Source organism: Tachypleus tridentatus, chromosome 2, assembly GCF_004210375.1.
Source record: "Tachypleus tridentatus isolate NWPU-2018 chromosome 2, ASM421037v1, whole genome shotgun sequence".
Taxonomy (NCBI): Eukaryota; Metazoa; Arthropoda; class Merostomata; order Xiphosura; family Limulidae; genus Tachypleus; species Tachypleus tridentatus.
In genome coordinates, this window is record NC_134826.1 from 80,613,763 (window position 1) to 80,641,563 (window position 27,801).

The 27,801-nt window shown below is 34.8% G+C and overlaps 1 protein-coding gene across 2 annotated transcripts; it reads right to left on the reverse strand.

Moving 5' to 3' along the window:
* Positions 1-277: 277 nt before the first annotated feature.
* Positions 278-27,184, reverse strand: LOC143244335 (sodium- and chloride-dependent GABA transporter 1-like). 2 transcript variants are annotated; one of them, XM_076488803.1, is made up of 15 exons: positions 27,027-27,184; positions 22,371-22,589; positions 20,240-20,374; positions 19,367-19,510; positions 18,720-18,876; positions 18,176-18,308; positions 17,308-17,442; positions 16,401-16,504; positions 15,967-16,091; positions 15,468-15,580; positions 12,802-12,930; positions 12,499-12,598; positions 3,199-3,311; positions 2,188-2,358; positions 278-1,928 (listed from the first exon to the last, which is right to left on the reverse strand). In XM_076488803.1, the coding sequence occupies exons 1-15, from the start codon at positions 27,052-27,054 to the stop codon at positions 1,818-1,820; spliced, it is 1,917 nt and encodes a 638-aa protein (XP_076344918.1). In that variant the 5' UTR covers positions 27,055-27,184; the 3' UTR covers positions 278-1,817. The 2 variants fall into 2 exon arrangements, with proteins under 2 accessions (XP_076344918.1, XP_076344919.1); XM_076488804.1 differs by lacking the exon at positions 17,308-17,442.
* Between the last annotated feature and the right edge of the window lie 617 nt (positions 27,185-27,801).

Consider the following 27,801-nt stretch of genomic DNA (forward strand, 5'->3'; position numbering starts at 1 on the left):
AGACGTCAAGTGGTACGTCAAGAGAGAGATAAAACAGGTAAAATGGATAATTAGACGTCAAGTGGTACGAAGAGAGAGAAAACAGGTAAAATGGATAATTAGACGTCAAGTGGTACGAAGAGAGAGATAAAACAGGTAAAATGGATAATTAGACGTCAAGTGGTACGAAGAGAGAGATAAAACAGGTAAAATGGATAATTAGGACGTCAAGTGGTGCGAGAGAGAGATAAAACAGGTAAAATGGATAATTAGACGTCAAGTGGTACGAAGAGAGAGATAAACAGGTAAAATGGATAATTAGACGTCAAGTGGTACGAAGAGAGAGATAAAACAGGTAAAATGAGGCTACTACGGCTTATTTTTCAGAAACGTAGCACAATAACAACTTGATTTACAGCTTTTACTCACCACTATGAAGTAATTCATAAATATAACAACTTAGACAACAGTAATATTAGTATGTGAGCCTTTATATAACTGAAGCTTGATTGAAAAACTAAATTTGACATTTCTCTCAAGTAATCGTATAGCGAGGTATAGTTTTAATAGCTTTAATATTGTACAAAACTAGATTCCAATTTTGTATTTTAGGAAACTTTCTAAATGCTAAAATTACATTTTTATTTAGTTTAATATTAAACTAAAATAAATATTTGTTTCAACATATTCATAGGACTGGAAAGACCAACTTAAGTGACTAACGCTGTTGTTTGAACTACCCGTTAGTCATCCTGGCGAGTTATAATAATTTTGCTACAAGTCTTTTATTACTTTATTTTCTGAAAATAGCCATAACGTCAAATAACACGGAACCAGGACTGGAAAGGCCAACTTCAGGCAACTGACGGTAGTTTTTGTACTTACCTGTTAGTCTTTCTGGTGAGTTATGATAATTACAGTTATGCTACAGAAAGTTCTTTACAACTTGTATCACTGTAGTTTTTCTCTTACTGCTGTAGACTAGATGTAAATATTGATTTTAATGCTATTTATGTTTTTTTTTAAACTTTGTTTTGTTTTACCTTAATTTCCTTTTATGAACTTTACTAAATTTACTTTAATTTTAACTTTTCACCGGACATTTGGCGCAGATAGCCAAGCTGCTTTTTGCCATAAAACACCAAATCAACCAACATATTTCTATCAATCTTGCATTCTTGTTACACTTCGCCAGCAAATATAGTACAAAAATAAATTAATATGGAAATAAGTTTTATACACATTATATAAAACATTTACGAATTCTTTCCATGTTTAAATTCCAGACCCGTGTTTTTACAAAGGGGTGGAATACTTTTACAGGTGATCTGATGGTGTTTGAAATTTAAAAGCCTAAAATAAGTTAAGTAAATCTTTCAAACACATGCTATATGTATAAGTACTGTATGTTTGTACAAGACGTACAACAAGTAGTTTTCATCACAGCTAAATATTTAAAGTTCAGTTGTACTCCTAACCCTTAAACAACGGGAATGTTGTAGATAGCAGAATCAATTGATGATAGCTGCCATTTAAGGATTAATCACAAAACTTAGTACACTGTTTATAAATAAAGCTCTTGGTACTTCAAAGTACTGGTACTCACTTTCAAATAGTAATACATGTGATACTATCACCTAAGTGCTTTTGAGAAAATAATTATGATAGAAGGAACCAACTAAAATTATGAAATGATATTCTATAAATAAATTTTAAATTATAAGAATTATTTACAAGAATACTGATTTTTTGTATTGTCTTTCAACAAGGTGTAGTTTATTTGATGGTCCACTGAGATGGAAGCTGATTTGTGCAGGAGCAACTTAAGATATTGACATTCAGTTTTGCCCCATAGTGACAGTTGGTAATACTTCCTCCAACTCCTGATGTGTGTTTCTACTAGCATTTTCTCTCCATGTTGGTGTAGAGGCTAAAAGAAGCTGTAGACGCTGTAAAATTCATATCAAAATATAAAATTAGTCAGTAGTTATTTACATGTTTGACTTATATCTTGTTTTGTGGAAACAAAGTATTAAAACTATTTTTTTAAGTCTTAATAATTTGTAAATGGGAAAACTTATGAAATATTTTACTCTTATATGTTTCTCAATATGACTGTTAAATAAATATATCTCCTTGGATGGTTTTAGTTCACTTTAAATTTTGAAGATTATGGAAATGGCATTGACAACAATTAAAGTAACTTACATCTTTAATTGGGATGCTCCTATGTTTAAAGATCTCCCATAGAGCTCCAATAGGAACACATACAATGGGAATAAATGCCAAGACCCAACCAATAGCATTTCCTTCTGGTGGAAACACATATTCTCCAAGTTTGAGTGGCTCAAACTGAATCCAGCTCAGAAGCAAAATAAACTGTAAATGGACATAATTTGTTACTTTATTAGGTTCAAAATTAAATAGTTTTAATGTAAATCTTTGAATAACCCTTCAGAACCAATGTATGTATTATTTATCCACTTTTTTGTGTTGTTATATAGTTTGCAACTTAAACTTATCTTCATGATTCATGTCTGAAAATAATTATGTTACAGAAATTGTTCTGGTTTTATAGTCCTAAAACACAAAAGTTATGGTGTTACTGTTTCTAGTACAAAAATGATAGTGTTATGTTCTAATATAGAAATTGATATAGTGTTATGCCTCTCCCAGGATTGAACACAACATTTAAATGAGCAGTATAGAAATATGACCTAACTTACATAACTGGTGTGTGGGTACATACATACTTACATACACACACAAACATGCAAGTGCAGCCACAAATATAAATACAGTTGAAGGGTTCTGTATTTCATTCTATGTACAGAATTATAATCTATTGAAAATTAAATAAAAGCAGACAACATTCTACACTTTCTACTACATTTAGTAATCTCAGTTAAAACTAACAAAAAATACACAAAGCAGTAAACATTTTAAACATATTTTCTGTATAATTAAAGTTTATTATCTTACAAGAAAAAAAAAGCTTGACATATATATAGTATACATAGTAACATACTTAACAAGCTGTTTTTGTGGTAATCACGTAGGTAAGCTATTGTCTCTATATCTAAACACGTAAATTGTTGTCAGTATATCTCACAAGTTGTTGTTAGTATGTCTCACAGGAAAGCTCCATTTAACTATATTTGCAACAATTTATTTAAGAAAATTAATTTTCACAAAAATATAACACACTAACATACTTACACTGATGAGTATGGGAGATACAGTCATAATTACTGTAATCAAATGTGTTCTAACCCACAGGCCAGGGCACCAACCAGTCATTTGTTTCAAATCACTTAAGAAATTTTCAACACCTGTAATATTTAACATGAATAATAATATACATTATACATACTTTATATAATTTTTCCACTTATTGCCAGTTTCAAATAATATTTCATTATATTGTGTTTGATCTAAATTAATAGGCAAAAGAACCTATTTGTTTAGTTGGTCTGACTAAAATTAATATATATATATTTTTTATACATATACATATTTGGTTTTATTAAGTGTTATCACCAAACTACCCTACCCCACAATGGCAGAAATGTGACTGAATTTACTAACATTTTATTGCTTTGACACTCATACAAAAGTTTTCCTTTTTTAAGTAAGTAAAAAGTAATAAAAGTAAGAAATAAAAAGTAATAAGTGTTTTACCATTAATGTACCTAAGTACAATTATTATACCACATTAAAGTTTTCAGTTCTATCTTACAACACGTACACACAGATGTATTTGAAGCAGCAAATAATAAAATGGTTTAATTAAGCAATAGGTGACAGTCCAACAGGTCATGCTTATACATGCTGACCTCTCATATATAGACCACTTGCATCAGTGGAGATAGAAGAGTTTGTTTATTGATGTTACCACTAGTCTTTTGGCTAAGTACTGTTTTACTGATTCCTCACCATTTGTTTTTCTTTGCTACATCATACAATACATGGTTTTCCAGTAGACTCATTTCCTCTGCAGAGGTCAATGTCCTGCCAGTATAGTTTTGTTAGATTTAATAAAGGGGTTTCTTTTGTGAGCTTCTTAGTTTCCCTATTTAGGTTTATCCCTACGTGGCCTGGCATATATACCCCATTAGTGGTCTTACTATACTGCTGCTTTGCTTTCTCCTATCAATCTGGAAACTCTTGAATTTCATGCAATACCAAAAATATCATGTTTAAGCTCTCCTTTGGATTGCTGAAAGGAAAAATATCATGTTGGTGGCACTGTCTATTTGTGGTTTTTCTTTTCAGCAATCCAAAGGAAAGCTTACTTGATGGGCTGTCTAGTGGCTCATCAATATATGTCTGCTAACTCATACTGCTAGAAATCAGGTTTTGGTACCTGTGGTGGGCAGAACACAAATAGCTCATTGTGTAGCTTTGTGCTTAATTCCAAAAAATCAAAATCGAATCAAATCTTATTTTATGGTTCCCAGCAGAATGTTATTGCTCCATGACACAGTGAATGCCAAGCTAGCCCTTTTTGATGTAGGAAATATCTGTATCTGTGATGATCTTTAGATATGTTTATTGTATTTTTCTACTAGTGTCTATATTTTCTAACTAAGGTGACTTCCACAGATATCTGTGACACATGGTATTTATTCCACATAAGTGCAGCTTAAATCTGGAGGTACCAAATTATCTTACTACAAAGGCATGTCCACTGGGGGTTGCATGGGAGGGGGAAATGGCTGACTCCCATTGGAGACTTCTGAATATTTAGCAGCACCCATATGCAATGTTACAATTTAGTCTTTTATAATTTTTAAATTATTCTTACACTGTGACTTCCACAGACATGAACATGTTAATATATTTTGGATGGCCTCAGTAGTCATTCTGTGTAACCAGAATGAAAAGTATATCCAATCAGATGAGGTTTATGAATGGTTTAATGGTGGATTGAAACAGCATTAGACCACCATTAAGCTATTCAGATAGAGCTGTAAACAATAATTTTGGCTTTTTTTTTTTTAATATATAACTAAGATTAATAAATAGAAACTTCTTGAAGGCAAAACACCTTTCTTTTGTATTTAATAACCCATTCTACTCCCTAGATAAAAAAGTACTAGATACCAGTGTCTCAGTGGTGGTTCTACATAACCTCTAAAGATACTTTATTCTTATCAGCATGTCTGTTGTTGACTATGCACTATATGACTGTGGCTTTGGTAGGGTTTATGACCAACCATTTCTGGCTACACTGGACCACATGCTTTGTAAGGTTGATGACCATTCATAGCTACACTGGACCATGTGGATGGTTTAATTTTTTGTTTGATTTTAACTTTTCTAAAGCATCAGCTGTACACCATAAAATTACCATCAAAGGTTAACACACAATATTTGACTGGACTGTTTAAGAAGGGAAAGTTCCATAGTGTGAATATTAAAAAGGAGTAACAGAGAAAGGTGATCCTAGATGTAGACCAGTGTTAAATTACCAATTTCATTCTACAAGATGCATTTTCTGGTAGAAAATGCAGCTATGATCTATCTTACACATGTTACATTTATTTGACAAGAATTGGTAGGTGGGTTCTGCTGTAGGCTTATTCCAGATCTAAAACTTGTCATGATATCCTGAACAGTTTTCAAACCATTCCCAAGTTGTAACAGAATCAGTCCAGTTTCCAGTTCTTCTGTGATAGCCATCTAATTAATGATGGTGGTGACAGTGGTTCAAGTCTTCTAACTACAGCTTTCTCAGCAACCTTGTCAATAATGTTTTGTAGGATGATGATTTGATGGTCTTTAAGAAAGAATCTTCGTGTGTTTCGGAAAAGAGTTGAAAAAAGCATCAATCCATATTTCAAGGATGGGATAAGCAAAGAGTTGATTGATTGACTTAGTGTTTTATGGCACAAAGCAGCTAGGCTATCTGTGCCAATCGTCCGTTAAAAAGGTAAAAACAAATTAAATGTAGTAAAATACAGAAAAGGAAATGAAGGTAAAACAAAACATCATTGAAAAACAGAAAAAGCATAAAACCAATGTTCACACCTAGTTTACAATGTTAAGAGAGAAAGCAGAGTAAAAGAAGTTGTAAAGGACTTACTTTAGCAAAATGGTAATGATCATAACCTGCCAGGAAGACTAACAGGTAAGTTCAAGAACCACCGTCAGTCACCTGAAGTTGGTCTTTCCAGTCCTGGTTCTGGGTTATGTGTCATAGCAGCCATTATCAAAATGTAAAATAATAGAAGTTTTAAAAGATATATAGCAAAATCCTAATAATGAGTAGCCAAATGTCCAGTAAAAAGGTAAAAGTAAAGTAATTGTAGTAAAATTTGTAAAAGTAAACAAAGGTAAAAACAAAACAGCAATTAAAAACAGAAAATTGCATAAAACCGATGTTGACATCCAGTCTATAAAGTTGTAAAGGACTTCTGTAGCAGAATGATAATGATCATAACCCACCAGGAAGCTTACCAGGCAAGTACCAGAACCACAGTCAGTCACCTGAAGTTGGTCTTTCCAGTCCTGGTTCTGAGTTGTGTCATTATGGGCGTATCAAAGGATAAAGTAATAAAAATTTAAAAGACATGCAGCAAAATTGGAATAACAACTCGCCAGGACGACTAATGGGTAGTTCAAATAGCAGCTTTAGTCACCTAAAGTTGGCCTTTCCAGTCCTGGTGTCGAATTATTTAATGTTCTGGCCATTTTCCAGTTTCAAATTGAACTAGAGAGATTGAAACTTTGAAAAGGGAACCACAATTAAAAAGGTGTAATGAATAAATATGCAACACTTAAATGAGATTAAAAAGGTTAATGGCCATTAAAAAATTAAAAACATTATCAAGGTGGACAGAGTCACCATCACCAATAACTCTGTCCAATGTTACAGATTGACCCTGGGAAAAAATATGTTTAATATATTGCCGTCGTTGAGAATTGTAACGATGGCAAGAAAGTAAAACGTGGCTGATAGTGATTTGAGTGTTACACAAACTACACATTGGTGCATCAGTTCCAGATAAAAGAAAATGATGAGTTAAAAAACTGTGACCAATGCGTAGCCTAGTTAAAACAACTTCCTCCTTCCAAACCTTAAGGAAGCTTGATGGCCAAAGCCAAATATAGGGTTTTATTTGAAAAAGCTTGTTGTCGCATTGCTCACTCCAAGTGGACTGCCAGCTGGCATGGAGCCGAGTCTTGAATACAGGACCATAGTCCATGTACGGAATAGGCACAGTGGTGATGGTGCCAGAGCAGATAGATTTAGCTGCCATGTCTGCAAGCGCATTCCTGCAAATACCAATGTGGCCTGGTATCCAGAAAAACTAGATAGAAGTAGATGTCAATGAGAAATGGGCCAATTGGTTTTGAATATCAGCGAGAACACGGTGTGAGCCAACGTGAAGTGATTACAGGGGGCAGTAGAGAACTAAGCGAGTCAGTATAAATAGTGCAGTTGCAGTACTGCTCAGCTTCAATATGATGCAGGGTAAGAAATATGGCATACAGTTCAGCAATGAACACAGAAGCTGTAGAGGGGATTCTGCGTGCAACCACCGAACTGCAGCAAACCATAGCAGAGCCAACTGAATTACCTGATTTGGAACCATCTGAATAAATTGGAATGGAATGATTGTTTGAAAGATGTTCATTAAATAAAAGACGGTACTTCCAATCTGAAGTATCTGCCTTTTTCAGATGACTGAAAGAAAGGTCACATTTGGGGGCTGTAATAAGCCATGGTGGGATGGGCTGACCTGTGGATTCTGCAATGTTATCCAAGGACAGACCCAAGTTATCCAATTGCGCCTGGATGCGAAAGCCAAAAGAAGCAATGGCAGATCGTCTGTTCTGAAAAAGTACGGCCCACCGAGGAAGGAAAACACATCCCCAGGTGGGATGCTTTGATAAGGAACGAAGTTTCAAAGAACATAGTAAAGATAGTTGCAAACGGCAAAAGTTCAAAAAAGGTTCATGAGATTCATCGTATAAGCTTTGAACTGGAGAGGTGCAGAAAGCCCCAGTGCATAGTCGAAGTCCTTGGCGATGAATGGGTCCAGCATTTTTTATAGCCGAGGGTCTGGCAGTGCCATAGACCATTGATCCATAGTCGAGTTTTGATCAAATAAGAGCACGATATACCTTTAACACAGAACATTGATCTGCTCCCCAACTGGTAGAAGAGAGGACACGGAGGATGTTCAGTGCTCTTGTGCATTTGACCCATAGCTGCTTTAAGTGTGGTATAAAGGTCAGCTTACGGTCAAAGATAAGCCCCAAGAACTTGGTCTCAGGGACCACTGGCAGCAAAACTTCACTGATATGAAGTTCAGGATCAGGTGAATACCCCGTTGGCAGCAAAAGTGCATGCAAACGGTTTTAGAAAAAGAAAAACTAAACCCGTTCCCTGTAATCCACTTCAGTACACGATTGAGGGCAGTTGTAGTTGCTGCTCAATATATCTCATGTTCGACGACTGACACGAGATGTGAAAGTTGTCGACATACAGCCCATTTACAACAGTGAGAGAGTTGTTCAGTGATGGCATTTATCTTTATACTGGAAAGTGTGACACTCAAAAACACAGCCCTGAGGGACGCCAAGTTCTTGTACACAAGAACGGGAAAGTGTTGAACCCACACGATCTTGGAATCTCCTGTCCATTAAAAATTTTTTAATAAACATGGGTAAATGGCCACATAACCCATATGTATGAAGGTCATGCAAAATGCCATACCTCCATGTTGTGTCATAAGCCTTCTCAATGTCATAGAATATTGATACAATATTGATTGGCGTTTGAGAGAGGCTTCTCTGATTGATGTTTCAAGTCGAATTAGGTGGTCTGTGGTGGAGTGCTGTCATCGGAACCCACACTGGGTGGGCGAGAGGAGGTTGTTTGATTCGAGGAACCAAACAAGACGAGCATTAACCATCCTTTCTAAGGTCTTACAGAGACAGCTCGTCAAAGCAATTGGACGGTAGTTTGAAGGAATCTTGAGATCTTTCCCTGGCTTACAGAAAGATAAAATAATAGCCTGGCACCAGGCATCAAGAAAAATATTCTCCTGCCAGATCCGGTTCAAGATAATTAGAAAGACATCAAGAGAAGCAGGAGATAGATGGTGCAGCATGTCATAGTGTACATCATCAGGGCCAACAGATGTACTGCCAGATCGACGAAGGGCCATTTTCAGTTCCACCAGCGTAAAGGGACAATTATAGTCAAAGAGACAGTCAGTTCGAAAGGAAAGAGGTGAATGCTCTGCCTGAGTCTTGATGGCCAAGAAAGTGGAGGAACAAGCAGAAGTGCTAGATACCCAGCAAAAGCTTTCACCTAGTGTATCAGCGATGCTCCAGACATCAGCCACCTCCTGACCATCAGAGAGTAAGATTGAGAGGAGGACAGAATTGTAGTGCCCACTGACCTTTCGAATCCTGTCCCATATGACCTTTGAACTGGTGGTAGAAGCTATGCTAGTTGTGAACTTAATCCAAGATTCCTTCTGGCTTTGACGTCTTACCGACCTAGCAGGTGCACGGGCCCATTGGAAAGCGACGCGGTTCGAAAGTGTGGGATATCTACAAAAAGTATCCCATGCCCATTGTTGAGCCTTCCGTGCTAAGTGGTAAGCAGGATTCCACCACGGACAAGGATATCGTGGAAAACATGTCGAGGTTATAGAAATACACTGAGCAGCTGCTTTTATAATACAGCCAGTTACCGCTGCCACACAGTCGTCTATTGATGGCTGAATCACGATGGCAGGATCAAGTTCTGCGAGAGCAGTGTAAGTGGACCAGTCTGCCTGATCCAGCTTCCACCAGGGCATGCGGGTAGGGTGGCATCGACCACGGCCAGTCTCTCTCAAAAGTATAGGAAAATTATCACTGCCTTGTGGATTATTGTCAACCCTCCATGAAAAATGGGAGAATAATGAAGGGGAGCAAACTGAGAGATCAATAGCGGTAAAAGACTGACTAGGTGCATGAAAATAAGTGTAAAAACCAGTATTGAAAAGACAAGAGTTGTGATCAGAGAGCATACACTCTACAGAGCAACCCCTCCCATCAATAACAGCACTTCCCAAGAGGGGATGATGTCCATAAAAGTCCCCCAGGAGTAGAAAGGGAGACAGCAACTGTTCAACGAGAGCATCAAGGTCTGATTGAACATATGTCTCTTCAGGGGACAGGTACAGAGAACAAACAGTGATGGTATGACCCAAGGACACACGGATGGCTTCGGCCTCCAAGGGTGTGTTGAGTAACAAAGACAAGGTGGGCACATGCTGATCAACCAATAGTGCCACCCCTCCATGTACTCGTCCGTCACACAGCCTGTCATTTCTGTACATAGAAAACTGTCGAATGGTGACTGTATCAACAGGTTTTAAAAATGTTTCTTGTAAGGAAAGACATACAGGATGGTAGGAAGCAATTAGAGTTTTGATATCATCCAGATTAGAACATAAACCTCGACAGTTCCATTCTATCAAGGAGGCCATTTTTAATGACGGGTAGGCGAAGTGGATGGATAACCCTTCTGTTTACGACCACGTCTTTTTTCCTTACTGTCTTTACTCGGAGGAGGTCTATCAACCTCCATGGATCCTGCCCTGAGTCAATTGGGCAGGTCTTTGTTATTGGAAGGGGATTCCAGTGACTGACGACGCGAACGAAAAATTGTTTTGGCTCTTGCGGTGGGAGAAAAAGATGTATCAGAAGAAATGCCTGTATTTGAAACTGAAGGATGTTGATCTTGAGATTTGTTAGACTGTATGGGAGGAACAGAGATGGGTATGGAAATAGATTCAACAACCTTTTTAACCATGGAGGTAAAAAGGCTTTTCATTTGTTTTGAAAACGATTCTCTTGGAGGCACAGAGAGATCTGTCTGCACTCTCACTGTAGTTGTGGAACAAAGTGCAACAGCATATGTCCGAAATGGAGTGGCGGGCAGCAATTTCCGAGCCTCAGGATAACTAATGTTATGAGTCGTTTTCAAATGCTGCACCTCTGTTTCCTCCAACCATTTTGGACAAGAACGAAATTAGGAAAGGTGAGAACCATTGCAGTTGACGCAATGTGAATCCATGTCACATTCATAGGCATCGTGGTCCTTGCCACCACAACGAGCACATGTCAGGGAACCACGACATGACGTCTTTGTGTGGCCGAACCTCTGACATTGGAAACATCGGAGAGGGTTTGGAATATATGGCCATACCCTGCAAATTAGATAACCTGCCTTGATGGTGGCAGGTACACGTGATGATGTAAATGTCAAAATGAGGGTATTTGTTGGCAGTGTAACTCCATCTTTGCGAGTGGAGATACACCTCACTGCAGAAACTCCTTGAGTGGAGAGACCAGCGAGAATCTCTGACTCGGGGACGTTCTTCAACTCCCTATCAACAATAAGTCCTCATGATGAATTCAAGGTAGCATGAGGGGTAACCTCAATAGGTATATCCCCAATTGCCGTTGAATTCAAGAGGAGTTCACTGTGTTGGGTTGTGGATGTTTCAACTAATATGTCTCCAGATCGAAGCTTCTTTACTGACTTTGGAGAGCCAGCAAGACCCTCTAGTCCCTTCTGAATAAAAAAGGGAAACAATTGCCCTAAAGGTTTTTCTGAAAGAGAATGTAATATAAGAAAATGAGGTACGTGTTTTACAGATGTTGAAGATTGCTGCTCAGAGTCTTAAAGATATGGTCGCTTACCTACTGACTTTTTTTCACTATTTTATTTAAATTTTTGAAGGAGGATCCATAGGAAAATAGAAAAATTTCGGTACCCACTGACCCCACCCACCATGGAGCCCTACGAGGGGATGCACTACAACGTCATGCAAGGACAATGTAGCAACGCCAGGGTTTCGTGAGCACTATACCCAAACACCAGCATCAGGCACAATGTCCACAACACCTGTTGAGAACTTCCAACACTGGTCCTTGGTTGACTCTAGCCCAAGTGGACCAGCCGATTGACCCAAGGGGGCCACCCAAGTCTACAGGAATTCAAGGCCAAAGTGGTGTGTTAGGGTTGGACCCCTCAACCAACAGGATCCTCTCCTCCCCTTCACGGGTCGCCACGCACGGCAAACACGTGGGTGGGTGTTTAGATCCCAGAGAAGGTAACCAGACAGAACAGAACCTTCCCTGGGAGGTTCCCTCACCACATACAGGAATCTACACCGAGGGGATAAGCAAAGAGATAAGCTATTGTATTTGAGATGTTTAAGCATTGTATCTACAGAGACTAAAGTGTTGCCCATACCTACAATTCAGATGCAACTCGCCAAAATTTCAGACAAATAAAAAGGCAGCAGTTATCCTAAAGTTGCAATTATTAACTCCTAACTAACAAGAATAGATAGCTTTTAACTGTTGTATATCATGAATTAAGCATTATAATCAATTACACAATATCAAAGAATAATTAAACAACTACTAAATAACATGACTTGAAAGTTATTAGAGGTTAATTGTTATATTATGATGTTAAAATATTAAATTACTCACCATAAACATAAGCAACAACTAAACATTCTAATAAGCCAATAAACATGTATGGCCACCCAGCTGCGTAGGCATCAATAACCTCCAAAATATAAACACCACCCTAAAAACAAGATAAAAACACAGAAATATTACTTCAAATTGCTTTGAAAATCTACACATCATGAACTGTAAAAACAAGATAATATATTGCAATTTCATCAACAGCTTGAAATGCATAGGAACACAAAAAATACAATAAATATTTTACTTCTTTCAGAGAGAAGTTAAATTGGTGTTCAGTACTATAGTTGAAAGAGTGCTTACATTTGTTGTTAAAGGAAGTCCAAATAGGAATAAAACTAGAGATATTGTAATCACAACAGTAGGCTTAAAGGCTCTGGTCTTTGGGAATTGGTCGAAGACGAAAGTGATTATTGTTTCCACCATCGCAAACTAAAAATGAAACAGAAAAGTTTCCTTAAACGTTGAACATTCATATTTTGGTTCTCAATAATAACAGCTGTAAAATGCGTTTTGCTGAGAGTCCGCAGTAACACATCAAGTTTACAAACTCATCATTTACTGAAATAACATTGAATAAAATCCTAAGAGATTATAAGACCAATATAGAAACATATGTAAATTCCAAATCAATCATTTTTATTAACAGAAATTGAATTATACAAATTTGTTGTGCACCTGGCACCATTGATTGCAAAAAACAAGAGAGTTACTTTCCAGCTGGATTGATGCATCACTACTATATGTAAGTTTGTGCTACAAGTAATAGTTGTTACACATCTCATTACGTTTGAAACTGTCAGACATTGACAGACAGTTACTTTCCAGCTGGATTGATGCATCACTACTGTAAGTTTGTGTTACAAGTAATAGTTGTTACACATCTCATTACGTTTGAAACTGTCAGACATTGACCCAGAAATTCACGATTGTTTCAGTAAAGCAGTATCATCCTTCATGTTAAAGTAAGTCGTAAGATTTAAAAACATTTTTTCACATTTAAATCTAAATCTCTTTTAATTGTTCTTTTATTTAAACTAGAATCAAGCTGTAAAGGTAGTAATATACACATATGATATACCAGTTACACATTATAAAAATTATTTTTTAACAGGGGGTGATCTGCCAATACAGTAGAGAAGTTGAAGAGGGTCCCTGGTTGGCAAAGTTTGGGATCCGCACTAGAAGGAGATTTGATTTTGATATGATGTGAAAAGCGCATACATCTTGACTTTTTGTTTGTTATTTTTTATATTAAGGATTGTTTGTTTTGGATTTCACACAAAGCTTAACGAAGGCTATTTGTGCTGACCATTCCTAATTTAGCAATGAAAAATTAGAAAGAAAGCAACTAGTCATCATCACCCACTGCCAACACTCAGGCTACTTTTTTACCAATGAATAGCGGGATTGATCATAACGTTATAATGCATCCACAGCTAAAAGGGTGAACATGTTTGGTGACACAGGGATTCAAACCCACGACCTTTAACTGGCAAGTCAAGCGCTCTAACTGCCTGGCTAAGAACTTGAAAAAGCTTTTGAATAATGTAAAATTTACAGTTGAAGTAGAATAGTAAGTGGTTGATTGAGTAGTAAGCTATTTATTGTTTACTAAATCTGCATTAGTTAGCTCAGTACCTTAACCTGTAAATTCACAACAAATTACTGAAGTAGCAGAAATGGACAAGTGATTCTTTAGTTTTATTTGTAAGTTAGGGCTACTAAAAGGTTTTGGTATGGTTTGGTTTATTTTGAATTTTCGCACAAAGCTACATGAGGGCTATCTGCGCTAGCCGTCCCCAATTTAGCAGTGTAAGACTAGAGGGAAGGAAGCTAGTCATCACCACCCACCCAACAAACTTCTGGGCTACTCTTTTACCAACAAACAGTGGGATTGACTGTAATATTATAATGCCCCCATGACTGAAAAAACGAGTATGTTTGGTGTGACAGGGATTTGAACCAGCGATCTTCAGATTACGAGTCGAGTGCTTTAACCACCTGGCCATACCGGGCCACTACTAAAAGGAGCCTGCTAACAGTTGCACCCAAACCTTAGTAGGCAACGTTGGACATCTTGAAACAGGTGGGAATCCATGAACATAAAGGTCAGTGCACAATATAATCAAGAAGAATCTCCATCAGGAAAAGCAACAAAAGTTAATTCTCAAAATATTCATTCAACCATCACATACCTCAAGTATTTGAAGTACGAAATTAGTATGCATGCTATTCCATCATATGACATATTGGTCAGTTGCCCAAAGCAACACCCGTGGATATCTGTGCAATCGAACTGTTGAAATGGGCAGTGGGAAACTGTTAGTCAACATCGTATGCTAGATGACTTATGTAAAGCTTTGGATTTGACAACGTAAAAATAGAATTACAAAAAATAGAAACTACGCTGAAGGGTTATTGTCAAGATTCGCAGTTGTAAGATAGAGCATGACTGAATAGACAAAGTGGCGTGGTTTTTAAAAGATGTTATAAGTTACAAAATCGTTTTAATATAACAATCAACCTCTGGAGAAAATTACTTATCATCATCAAACATGCTCGCTCTTTTAATTATGGCCATTATAATTTGACACTCAATGCCATTATTTGTTGGAAAAAAGAGTAGTTCATGAGTTGACAGTGGGTGGTGCTGACTATCTGCCTTCCCTTTAGTCTTTCATTGATAATTAGGAATGGCCTCCATAAAGCTTTGCGTTAAATTATAAAGAAACAAAATACCTGGTCACATAATGAAAGCTTTCATTTTAGATAAGGATGAAGTACACTGACCGTTGCATTATTTGTACCTAAAAAAATAAAAGGCACCAACGCAAGAATAGAAACTATTTCAACGTTTCGCAATCTATTCAATAAATATATTTTTTATTAACTTAATTATTTGCAAAATTAAAACGAGATTTTAAAGTGTATTATTATTAGTTAAATTCGGTATATTTAAGTCATACCTGGCTATCTATTCCCAACAAAAATAGCATAAAAAAGAATAACAATGCCCACAAGATAGAAACAGGCATCCGGGATATACCATCAGGATAAGCAATAAAGGCTAAACCGGTACCTGAAAGCACAAAAAAAAAAAAGTGAATAAAAAGAGGTAAAAATATCAGTTCTGTTCATAAACAAATAGTCGAAAAGTGCATAAACCAAAATGAATGAAACTGAACACCTAGTTATATGCTGTCTTTGTAGGTTGTTATATGACTTAAATTCAAATTTTATGAATAATAGGTACAATTTGACATTAAATAATAATAATAATAATGGAAGTGCGAATCCATTTTTGAATAGAAAATTAGTATTTGATTTTTACTAGATCCGTAGAATCGTAATTTTCATTTATGCAGCTTTGATCATTTTTAATGAATTAATAAAAATAACATGCTAACATTTACTAGACACAGTTAAAATGTCTTTAGTATTTTAAAACAATACATTTTTCCTTACCAGATTCAACTACGTCTGCTACCGACTTTTTCAGTTGATGAGCCATGAAACCAAGCATTGAGAAAACAACCATCCCACTGAAGATACTGGTTAACATGTCGCCAATACCAATAATAAGGGCATCCCTGTTACCGAAAAATAGTGAAAAAAACAACAACTGATAAAATAGTTTTTAACATAAGATATGGTATAAAAGCACTTTTCAAACTGTAGTATGTAAACTACTATTAAATATGATTACTGAAAATCTTAAACAAAACGTTCAACTTACGTTTTCGAAATTATTTTGGTTTTTCAACTTACAGACTTTGTAGAATTTCTTATCTCTGACAAAGTAATTTCTACGTAATTAAATTATTTAATGAAACAGAATAATACTGCCCTAATGAAATATGACTAAATTTAAGAGGAAAAAACTTATAAAATATTCTTACTTTACGAGATTGTTCGTGAACTTGTTATAACTAGCGTAGGTAATCATACCGCCACCTGCAATGCTAAAAGAATAGAACACTTGGATTGCAGCGTCCTCCCATACCTACAAAGAAAGTAAATTGATATAAAGCAAATATTTTCAAGTATATAACGTCAACCAAATATTTCATCACTGGATAAAACTAGGCCCTGTGAAAAAATTAATAAATAAAACTGATCCCGAGTATGTTTTTCGTATGCATTTTTTTATTCAATTTAACAAGTCACACCATTGATAGAGCAAAACATTGGGAATATGCTGGAATGCCATATCCCTTGATAAAACTTATATAGGGAAAGGCTAGGAACAAAAACACCTTTTTTCTGGTGATTACTATTTAGTCATATTTATTGTAATTTTTACATAATTTATCTTTTTTTGTACAAAATTAATATTTTTTATAACGTTGTTTGTTTTTTGAATTTCGCGCAAAGTTACACGAACGCTATCTACACAAGCCATCCTTAATTTTGCAGTGTAAGACTAGAGGGAAGGCAACTAGTTATCAGCACCCACCGCCAACTCTTGGACCACTCTTTTATCATTGAATAGTACTAAACCAAGTGAAGTAAATTAACACGAATAAAAAGTATGTTAAACAATAAATTAAAATAACCATCAAATATTGATACATATAGATGACATTATCACTATAAATTATGCAAGCTAAATAAAATATTTTGTGCATAAAAACATTTTCTTCTATAGTTCTTTTTTTTTTTTTTGTTTCGTCTGGTGTTTGGTAGATTATAAAAGTATGTTATGGCTGCTGAATTTAAATTAAACTTGAGAACAAAAAGTCACTGGTGACATAAACTTTCTTAATATTCAATTAAACATGTTTTATTGTATTTAGTAGCACTTACCCCTATACGACCAAGTTTGCTAAAATCTGGAATCATGTAAAACTTTAGTCCTTCAATAGCGCCATCTAGTGTTACTCCACGTATAAATAGAATGACCAGAATTAAATAAGGAAATGTGGCAGTAAAATAAACGACCTGAAAATAATATTTAGGAAATATTCTGATTATTTATAGTAACGTTATCTTTACAATGAATATACTTTATTATCTTATTAATGCATATGTTCCAGAATAAACAACATGAAAATGAAACTTTAATCAGAAATTGCGATTTTTTATATCAATGTTTTGATTTCTTTTCAATCAAGTTGTGTTATTATGTTATAAAAACACAAAAACAAGGTTGTTGTTTTCCTGCACAATGAAACGTAACATATTTATTATAGATAACAGCCAACTAGTTTCAGCACCATCACCACGGCTAGTCATCTCTAAATTGAATATATCATTTTACTGACTTGTATATCCTATTTAGTTGACTTTAAAAATTTACCTAATGTTTTTAGTCACAAGAATAGATAACATAAAACATCGTTAAGCTAAAAAATCGATTTTTTGTTAAAAATTTAAATTTTTGCCTTTTATGCCCACATTTATAGTAAGTTTAACACGTTAGATGCATCATCCACCATCTCGCAATATTCTGATAATTTATCCAAACGTCGTAATGTCCACGAAAGAAATTTATAAATAACATAAATCATCCCGTATTTTCTGTAGTTTATTATATTTTATATTAAACATATTGTATACATTAAAACAAGAACCTGAATCAATAAAAGTTTATGAATTTTATTTTTACAAGTAAGCAATGCCTCTTGTCTGTACCTGTTTAGCTTTCTACTGAAATTAAACAACGTTGACTTACCCGTCCTGAGGTTTTGATTCCTTTGATCAGACAACCCGCTACAACAACCCATGCTCCAAGAAGAGGTAATAACAGCTGCCATCTAATTGTTCCTATGTCGTGAAATCCGTCAGACTTTCCCAACATATAATGACTACATAAACACACACATACAAAAAGAATATAGATTCCAGTTACCATAGTTTAAAAGTATATCAAGCTAGTTTATGTAATGCAAATCATCGTATTTTTGGGGATTAAAAATACTTTAGTAAATTAACTTTAGAAAAATGTGATTTTTCTAGTAATGAACAGGGTTCAGGCGTCATTTTAATTAGTTTACATATAGAAAGAAATAGCTTAACACTGCATCTATTTGTATTATCTGTTATTACATGGAAATTGTAGCCAATTCTAAAATACAGTAATTTAACTTTTTATAACATTTGTACAAAGTGAAATCTGATCAAGTACAAGTAACTATTTCTAAACTTAATCAAAATGAAAAATATTTTTTTTTTAATTTCTTAGTTAACCAAAAACACACACATATATATACACTAACTTGAAGTATTCTTCTGGAGCAGAAACCCTCTTGTTTTCTGGGATGTCTGTTAAATTGTGTACAGCTGAATAGGTGGCGTTGAAGCAAGTGCGATTGAAAAACGTATTATTTGGGTCTGCTTCTTTACAAGCTGACCAGTCTTGATCTGCGAAACAACCTGTTGGAAATACAGCTATGTTTATAAACACATACACACGCTAAAAACATATTTTTGAACCATAAAGGCCTAAATTCACAAGAAAATGCTATATATTTGTACTTATTTATCAAAAAGATGTGTAGGAGGCTTAAGAGCATATTATCGGTCTCAAGGGTAAATAAAGCCTATTCTTCCGCGTAGCTTATACAGTTATATGCACTATGTAAATCAAAACAATATTAATAATGACCTATTATTAATATTAATATGTAATGATGAATAAATTAACATTCATATTAAGTTATGTGATACAGCATTTAGTCAACTTATTTGTAAAACTGACAGCATTAAAAATGAAATAAAGTTCACAGATCAAATCTGTAAAATAACGCAACTATTTGAAATCATATATACACATTACTGTCAGAAACTTTTTATAAAAAAATAATTAATAAGAAAAAATATATAGAATTAGAATTTATTTGTTATTTTTCTAACGTATACTAACTTTCTGTATTGAACCAGTAGTCACACAATTTCCAAGGCACTTGAGAACGAAAAGAATCGAAGAAATAGAACAACGTCCATGAAATAATTACGTTATAATAAATAGCAACCATAGCAGCAGCAAGTACTTGAGCTAACCCAAGACCTGGAAAAAGTAAAAGAAGATAAAGCTGTCATTCATTGGAATAAGTATTTTGTTTAGTTTCACAGCTAACTACTCGGAATCTGTAAAACAATAATATGGAGTTCTCTTAATTACAAATCTGCGACACATTCAGTAAACCCAGTATGCGTGTATTTTTATCATTCGAATACATTATATAACTATCATTTTTTGCGGTGTTCCAATTTTAACTTATTTCTGTAACATAATCGACGGGTGCAAACTTACATTCAACCAGTCGCTCGATGTCAAGACAACGCAGTTATGACATTAATGTAAACATGTTACTATTAAAATACAGGAGGCCGATTTTCTCAAATATCTGAAATGTATTACCAATTTGCTATCGAAGTAGCAGTATCGAGAGTTTGAATGTACAATTTTTAGATAAAATAAAAAAGCACAGCCTAATTTCCGAAAAGAATAACTGCTACTGGGAAATGTATTTCTAATACGCAGTTCGTCGTTTCAAGGAAAAGTTTTCTAACTTGAATGAATTTGTATAATATACGATAAATATTCATAGGAAATTTTACACAAACCATAAACTGAAATATCATCTAAAAAAAACTATTTTGCAAAATAAAACCACTAAAATAAATAAAATAAAAAGGTAGAATATGAATATTGTAGTTCCAAACCGCAAATATTACCAGTTATATCAGATATAATACACACACACTTCTAACGAGGTATTAAAAACACATTTACCTCTGAATAGCGGTGATAAGTTCTTGAAAACGTTGAGGGGACCTAAAGCACTGTATTGACCAAGGGCTAATTCTACGAGGAAGACTGGAAGACCCACGAGGAATACCATCAAGATGTAAGGAATCAGAAAAGCCCCTGGTTAAATGATAAATTTTCCTCTTATTAACTGTAATACAAGAACCTTACCTTTATAAAGAGTAATAGCAACGAGATACATTATGATGATTAATGAATACAAGAATATGAAGAATAGTTGTTAACCCTAACTTGTTATTAGCCTCAGCAAAACTTCATGACTCAGGTACCTGAAAAGTGCACATACTTTATGACCAACAGGCAATTAAAACACTAAAGAAAGGTTTGAAAACGGCTACTTTCTTGAAATATTATTATAAATATAAAATAAAACGCATGTAATTTATAAACTATTTTAGAAAATAATAGTAATTCAACCACTTTAAATTCCAAAACCATATTAATTATTATTCCACAATCAATGGTTTAGTCGGTTTCGAATTTTGAGCAAAGATACATGAAGACTATCTGCACTAGTCGTCTCTAATTTAGCAGTGATAGACTGTATGAAAGGCGGCTAGTCAACGTCAACCACCGCCAACTCTTGGGTAACTCTTTTACCAAAGAATATTGCGATTAGCCGTGACGTATAAAACTTCCATGGCTGCAAAAACAAGCATCTCCGGTGGCCTCGTAGCCTTCAATTTATGATTCGAGTGCCCTAACCACCAGGCCCTGTGAGGCCAACCTACACAATTAAAACTTTTCATGTGGAAATATTTTCGTGAAAAGCTAAATATTATCATAAAGTTCCAAATATGTGTATATATTTCAATAATAGTAATTTACTAATAAAAATATAATTTATGATTTGTTCATGCCAAGGAACAGGAATCGTTGCTCCAGAAACGTGCTCTGCATCTTGGGCTATGAATGTGTCATAAGAGTGAATGTAATACGTCTAGCAACAAGTTTCAAAGTATTTTATGGTCTTATCTTTGAAATATCAAGAACGATTCACTCACTATATTTCTTTTCTAATAATGGTTTGAGAATTATCTAAACTTTCCCTCTGAAAGAACAACGTTTTAACAATTATTTTGCTGATTACTTAACCTTTCAAGGTAGAGTTATAAAGGTGTGTCTGTTACACACCGATGACTATCTTATTGGTAGAATGATAACATAATTAATTCAAGTAAAAACAGTAATAACAATAATAATATAGAATTGGTGTTAAAAACAAATAACTAATATTGTAATGAAAGTCAAATTCTATGACACCCTGTATCGTTTACCAATACTTTTACATTTCTTGGCATAACATTTGTCCACCCCCCGTGTCATAGTGACATGTCTGTGGACTTACAACTCTAGAAACCGAGTTTCGATACCCGTAGTTGGCAGAACACAGATATTCCTTTCTGTAGTTTGTGTTTCACTACAAGCAAAAAAAAAGTATTATTATTTATATTAAATTACTGTGATCTCAACATATTAAGCTCTTTATAAAAAACACAGTTAACTTATTTATTATTTTTACATCTCTCATCAATATTTATAAAACCTACATCTTCCAGATGACGGTTGTATAGTTACCCAAACTTTACAGTTTCAACACAATTTGCGTTGCTTAACCCATCCAAATTATAAGAAATATAAACCTCATTATTATCTTTAGAACATCTCCAGTATCGCTTTAGTTAAAAAAGCTTTCCAATTTTAGCCATTTTTTTACTTTCACAAAACGACAAAGCGAAAACCTTTTTGTCACTGAAATTGATTTCTTCGTTCTTCTAGAACAAAATTACCCCTCTATTTAATATTACAATGCCTGTGATTCTAGGGTTCGAATTCCGCCACTAGATATGCTCATCTTTTCAGCTGTGGGTGCGTTATAATATGACGGTCAATCCTACTGTTTGTTTTCCCCTTAAATGGGAACAATCTTATTAATGGACTTATAACGCAAAACAATCTTATTTCGATGCCCAAGCTAGACAGAGCACTGATAGCCTATGGTATAGGTTTATATCTTATAATAAACTAATTTAATAATCTTGATTATTGACAGTCATATGTGGCGTGTAATGACTGAACACTATTTTATCCATACCTCCACCATTTCTGTAACAAAGATAAGGAAACCTCCAGACATTTCCAAGGCCAACTGCTGTCCCGAGACAAGAAAGGATAAAATCGTATCTTCCTGTCCAATGTCCACGTTCTGGAGCTGTCTCTTCATCATCAACAACAACCGGTTTAATATTTGAAGCAACGGCACCAATTTCAGGAGTTGTCTTTGTGTCATGTTCCTGGCGGAATGGTCTAAAAACTGAAAAATATAAACATAAAAAGCGCTAAATAGTTGATTTGCATGACAACAGAACATTAATAACGAATGAACGAAACATGGTGACATCGATTTTGTAAATTCAACGATCTCGTGAGCTACTAAGTTAACAGTAATAACTATTTGTAAACAATAGCTACGTGCTAAATAAAAATGCTTTCTTCTACAAAATCAAGTGCATTTTTCCACTCAGATTATAGAGGTATGCTTAGAATTTCCAAAACGAAAATATCTTATGTGCTTAATGGTATTGAAAAACAAAACAATATAGATCAGTTTGGGTTAACAGGACCACCCATAAAGAGAATTGGAACAAGTCATACCTCCGCTGGTGAAAGCAAAGTTCAGCATCTTATACCAGTGAGAAATCATGAATACAAACCTAAGTGGCAAAACGTATTCCATGTACTCCAGGCAACTGTGCACAACAAAATAATGAAAGACATCCTTTTAGAAAGAAGCAAACACAGGGTATGGATTCGCCAAGATAAGTCCTCCGGTTATATCTTCCGTTCAACCATTGCATACCATAAACAGTTGGAAAACTAAATGCATATTGATATTAATTCACACCAGTCAAGTCTACAGATATAGAACTTGTGGATTTCTGTGATATGATTGTCCTCGTACCTGATATGGATCACGGAAAGCACAAAAGGGCAAATTAGTGATTTGTACATGACTTCCAAAATAACCTTTTGCAATAAAAACTATGAACGGACGTAGTGACATAGACACCTGATGAGGATTCTAAATCTTTTTAACGTAAGGTATTAAATTCTATATACATCATATGTGCATAATTCATAAGCGGCGAATGAGTCTTTTGTTTTAGTAAGCTTTTCTGTGGCATATGCTTATAAAACTTTTGAGTGGGGAAAATAATTTTCTGTAAGAAGCATTTTATTTGGGGCGATTGTTTGTTTTGTTTGTCCATAACAAGTTTTCAAGAAGAATTGCCCTTCGAGTTGTTAGAAGTCAACGATCTCTCTTTACTTATTCTTGGAGGCTAAGCCTTCTCAAAGTTAATAATAAGAAAGCAAACAACGATTTACAAGCATAACAAAGTGATGTATGTATACAGGAACATAGTACACGTTTGGAGAGAAGATTGGTCTGTCATATTCAGGTATTATCTGTAGCCAACTAATAAATATATAGATTATATACAAGTACAGAGACAAAAGGTACAAAGGCTTAATATAAATGAAATTATGTCAACAGATCTTAAAACTGCAAATTTGTTTGTTTTTTTCAATTCAAATATGTTGTAGAACACATTATATGAACAAAAGTTTGAGATGAATTTAGAAGAGTTACAGTTCAGGAGAAAGTGTAAACGTTCTGGGTTCTGACAGTGTTTTATTATAAGCCTAGTAAATGCCTAAGTACAATAAATAAAAACTTCTAAAATATTATTTAACAATTTCACACAATACAAAGGTATTGTATCTGCCATAGAACTGTAGTCGTGTTTCAAGGACGTAATAAGTGTAATATTGAAACTGTGTCATAAATTTTACAATGAAGATTTCACTTGGTTTATCAGTCGTGAATCGTATAAAGTTTGTTTACCTAACAATAAATTTAACAGTTTAAGCACTTACGTGAGGATTTTCAACATCCTATAATTTCATGTGTAAACAAATGTGCACTTGTGAGCTAATTGTGAAATATGTGTACAAAACATTAGGATAATAGTGTTAACTGTTCAAAACTTTGACGATTAAACTACGTGCTATTTCTTTATAAAATATTTCAAACATTACTTAATTTTAAATGCCTTAGTTGACATTAGTACACAATATATCATAAAAAGATTTGTTTATTTGAATTTCGCGCAAAGCTACACATGGGCTATCTGCGCTAGCCGTCCCTAATTTAGCAGTGTAAGACTAGAGGAAAGGCAGCTAGTCATCACCACCGACCGTGAACTCTTCGACTACTTTTTTACTAACGAATAGTGGGATTGACTGTTACATTATAATGCCCTGCCAGCTGAAAGCGGTGAACATGTTTGGTGTAACGCTGATTCGAACCTGCGACCCTCGGATTACGAATCGAGTACCCTAACCACCTGGTCTTGCCGCCCCCTTACAGTATGTCAGTTAAACAGTACAGTTGTGTCTTTTCTCATTACGTAAATTAGTTACCTAATAGTTTATTTCTTGGAAACTATTTCGGTTTTGGTTTCTGTAATACATCCTAGTAATAACTTGAATACTATAAATAAATAAAGTACAATGATTATTTTGGTATAAAATTGTTTATAAAACTTCTCCACCAGCTCGTTACAATAATGTTATAATAAAGTTAAAAGTAGTTTTTTCTTTTAAATTTAGTAGATAAACAGTTATTTTAACCCATATAAAAAGTTCTTACTTCCTGTCACTTACACCATTAAGGGAATCCGTTAAGAACCAAATACACACATCCTGTTTGTCATGTTGTCAAACTGTGTATACCAAACACTTAGTAGGTAATAACATGACTAACAAGTATAGTTAACGTCATAGAACGAGAACATCCTGGAAATCACTAGTTCGAATCTGGAGACATAGTTCACACATTTATAAACATAACGACTTTATCAACATCCGCTTACCTTGTAAGAAGCAGTTACTCATCTTATTTGAGTTTCACAGCTCTACTCATGTTCACATGAGCGTTTGTTTGTTTATTTGAAGTTAATCACAAAGCTAATCAATGGGCTATCGAAAACTTGTTTCTAGTGTTGTGAGTCCGCTTTGTTTGTTTGTTTTGAAATTTCGCACAAAGCTACTCGAGGGCTATCTGTGCTAGCCGTCCCTAATTTAGCAGTGTAAGGCTAGAGGGAAGGCAGCTAGTCATCACCACCCACCGCCAACTCTTGGGCTACTCTTTTACCAACGAATAGTGGGATTGACCGTAACATTATAACGCCCCCACGGCTGGGAGGGCGAGCATGTTTGGCGCGACGCGAGCGCGAATCCGCGACCCTCGGATTACGAGTCGCACGCCTTACGCGCTAGGCCATGCCAGGCCTGTGAGTCCGCAGACATACCATTGTGCCCCTGGGAGGCCAACAGAAATAAATAAGCAATCTTTGATAATTGAAATTATTCATGAGTTTTATTTTCCAAACTGAGTCAGTGGTGTCTTACATCCTTATTTATTGTTACGATTCATTACATGTGTCCCACTGTCTCGTAAAAAACTGTAGCATTATGGTAAATATTTACATTTCACATTCCAACGTTTCAACGTTTTCAGATATTAAACGTTTCAAGTGAATCATCATTTTGATCGTTTAGTTTTAGTGAGAAACATATAATAAAATTTATGTTACCGTAGTTCAAGAAACTGAATAACTAGTGTTTTCAGTAGATCCATCCTCTGGAGTGAATTAAGAATTCCTACTGTCCAAAAACGTTCACGTTATTATGTTTCTTTAAGAGAGATATTTTTGTGGGGATTTCCTCTAAAAAGGTTTAATTTGTTATACGTTTTTTAACACAATACACTCAACGGATAGAATAAACTCAACAAAATGATTTAAACTAAATTTAACAGTCCCTCAAACCCTACCTCGTTCGGTTTTTATTAATTTAAATTGAAAATTTTGGACATTTTTATTGGTTAAAAATAAGGCATTTCCCGCACTCTTTCAGCGTCGGGGCTGCAAAAAGTTATTTCACGTGGTAAGGTAACTGAAATCAGTCAGTACATCACGATCTTAACGGTCAACTACAAGAATCATGTAAGTTTTCAAATGACAAGCAGAGGTTTTCAGGAACCTTTTATAACCACCTTGATAGATATTGTGTAGCAAACCGTTTACAATATTATGTCTATAGCAGCTTTCAAAGTGTTCCTGTCAACTTATCCTATTGCTGATAATTGTGATGATTCAATCTCCTTTCTTGAATCTCAGATGAAATCGCTCGTATCTTAATTAAAAGATAAATATAAACGGGTCATAGCAGAAACATAAAAAGTTGGCAATTGTTTAATTAATGATGCTGAGAATACGGTTTTATTGATGTATAGTAAATTTACTCCCAGCGCGTACACCTTTCTACTATTTAGTATGGAGACTTGAATATGTTGTATTTCACTGATAAAATTACCAATTAACAAACGGAATGTTGTCCCGAAAAGATACGTTGAAAACCATCCTCTCTGTAAGTTTCTGGATTGAACTTATTTTTAATATTCTAGCGTAAAGACATCTCTTTGCTCCTGAAGTACACAGTAAATTAAAATGAGGTATTGATAAAACTTAAAATTGTTGTCCATAACCGTCTCACAATCTATTATTAAAACTGAAGTAAACTGTTTATATAAAAAACAACAACATTATTTAGTTGGTTAATTATTATTCACAAAGAGGAATGACCCACCAACTATGTAATATTAATAATCATATTGCCATCTTACCTTTCATAAAATGTTCCCACACTTTCATTATGACAGACGTAACCTCCACATCAAATGAAATTCTGATGACAATACTCCTGCTTCCACGTGCCTCTCCATTTTTATAAGGGTTGGAATGTTAGGTATCACGTGGCCGAAAATGTAATTTTCTCTGAATGTTGCTTCAAGGAATATCGCAACACAGTTAAAACGGAAGCAATCACCAAATTCACATTCACGAATTCATTAGAAGCTTACACTGGATGTAAACAACATCACGTGACTGCTTTGCTCGTGAATCTGGGAAGTCTTCTGTTCTCTGAATCGCGGGAATTCCAGTTTAGTTGCCACGATATAAGGAGGTGACGATATATCAGTTTCTTCTTTGGATATATACTCAAACTAAATAACTTCAAAGATATAGAACATAACAGTGATGTTATTAGAAAGTTATTTAACGAATGCTCGATATTTTTACTATTTTATACTCCTGACGCTTTCTATTGCTCTTGAGAAATTGATTAATAAATTTAATTAATCAACTGAATACAATGTGAAATAATTAAATGAAAGGAAAGCAGTATCAAAATTATTTTATTACTTGAATATGCATACAGTTTAATTAGCGCTTATTAACACACTGCGCGTTAATTATAAATAAAACATTATTTTAGTCAGTTGAAAATTATATTCTGAAGACAGCTGGTATCGGTATTGAATCTTTAATTAAAGTTTTAATACCCGTACCAGCCGTCTTTAGAATATATGTTTACTTCAAGTGGGTTTCTCGTCATCA

Bases quoted from the DNA above. Each gene is read 5' to 3' on its own strand.
- LOC143244335 (XM_076488803.1), bottom strand. From the start codon at position 27,054: ATGAAAGTGTGGGAACATTTTATGAAAG. The intron at 18,877-19,366 runs GTTAGTATACGT...TATTTCCAACAG, and splicing joins CTACTGGTTCAATACAGAAA to GTTGTTTCGCAGATCAAGAC. The intron at 3,312-12,498 runs GTGAGTAATTTA...TAAATATTACAG, and splicing joins AGTTGTTGCTTATGTTTATG to GTGTTGAAAATTTCTTAAGT.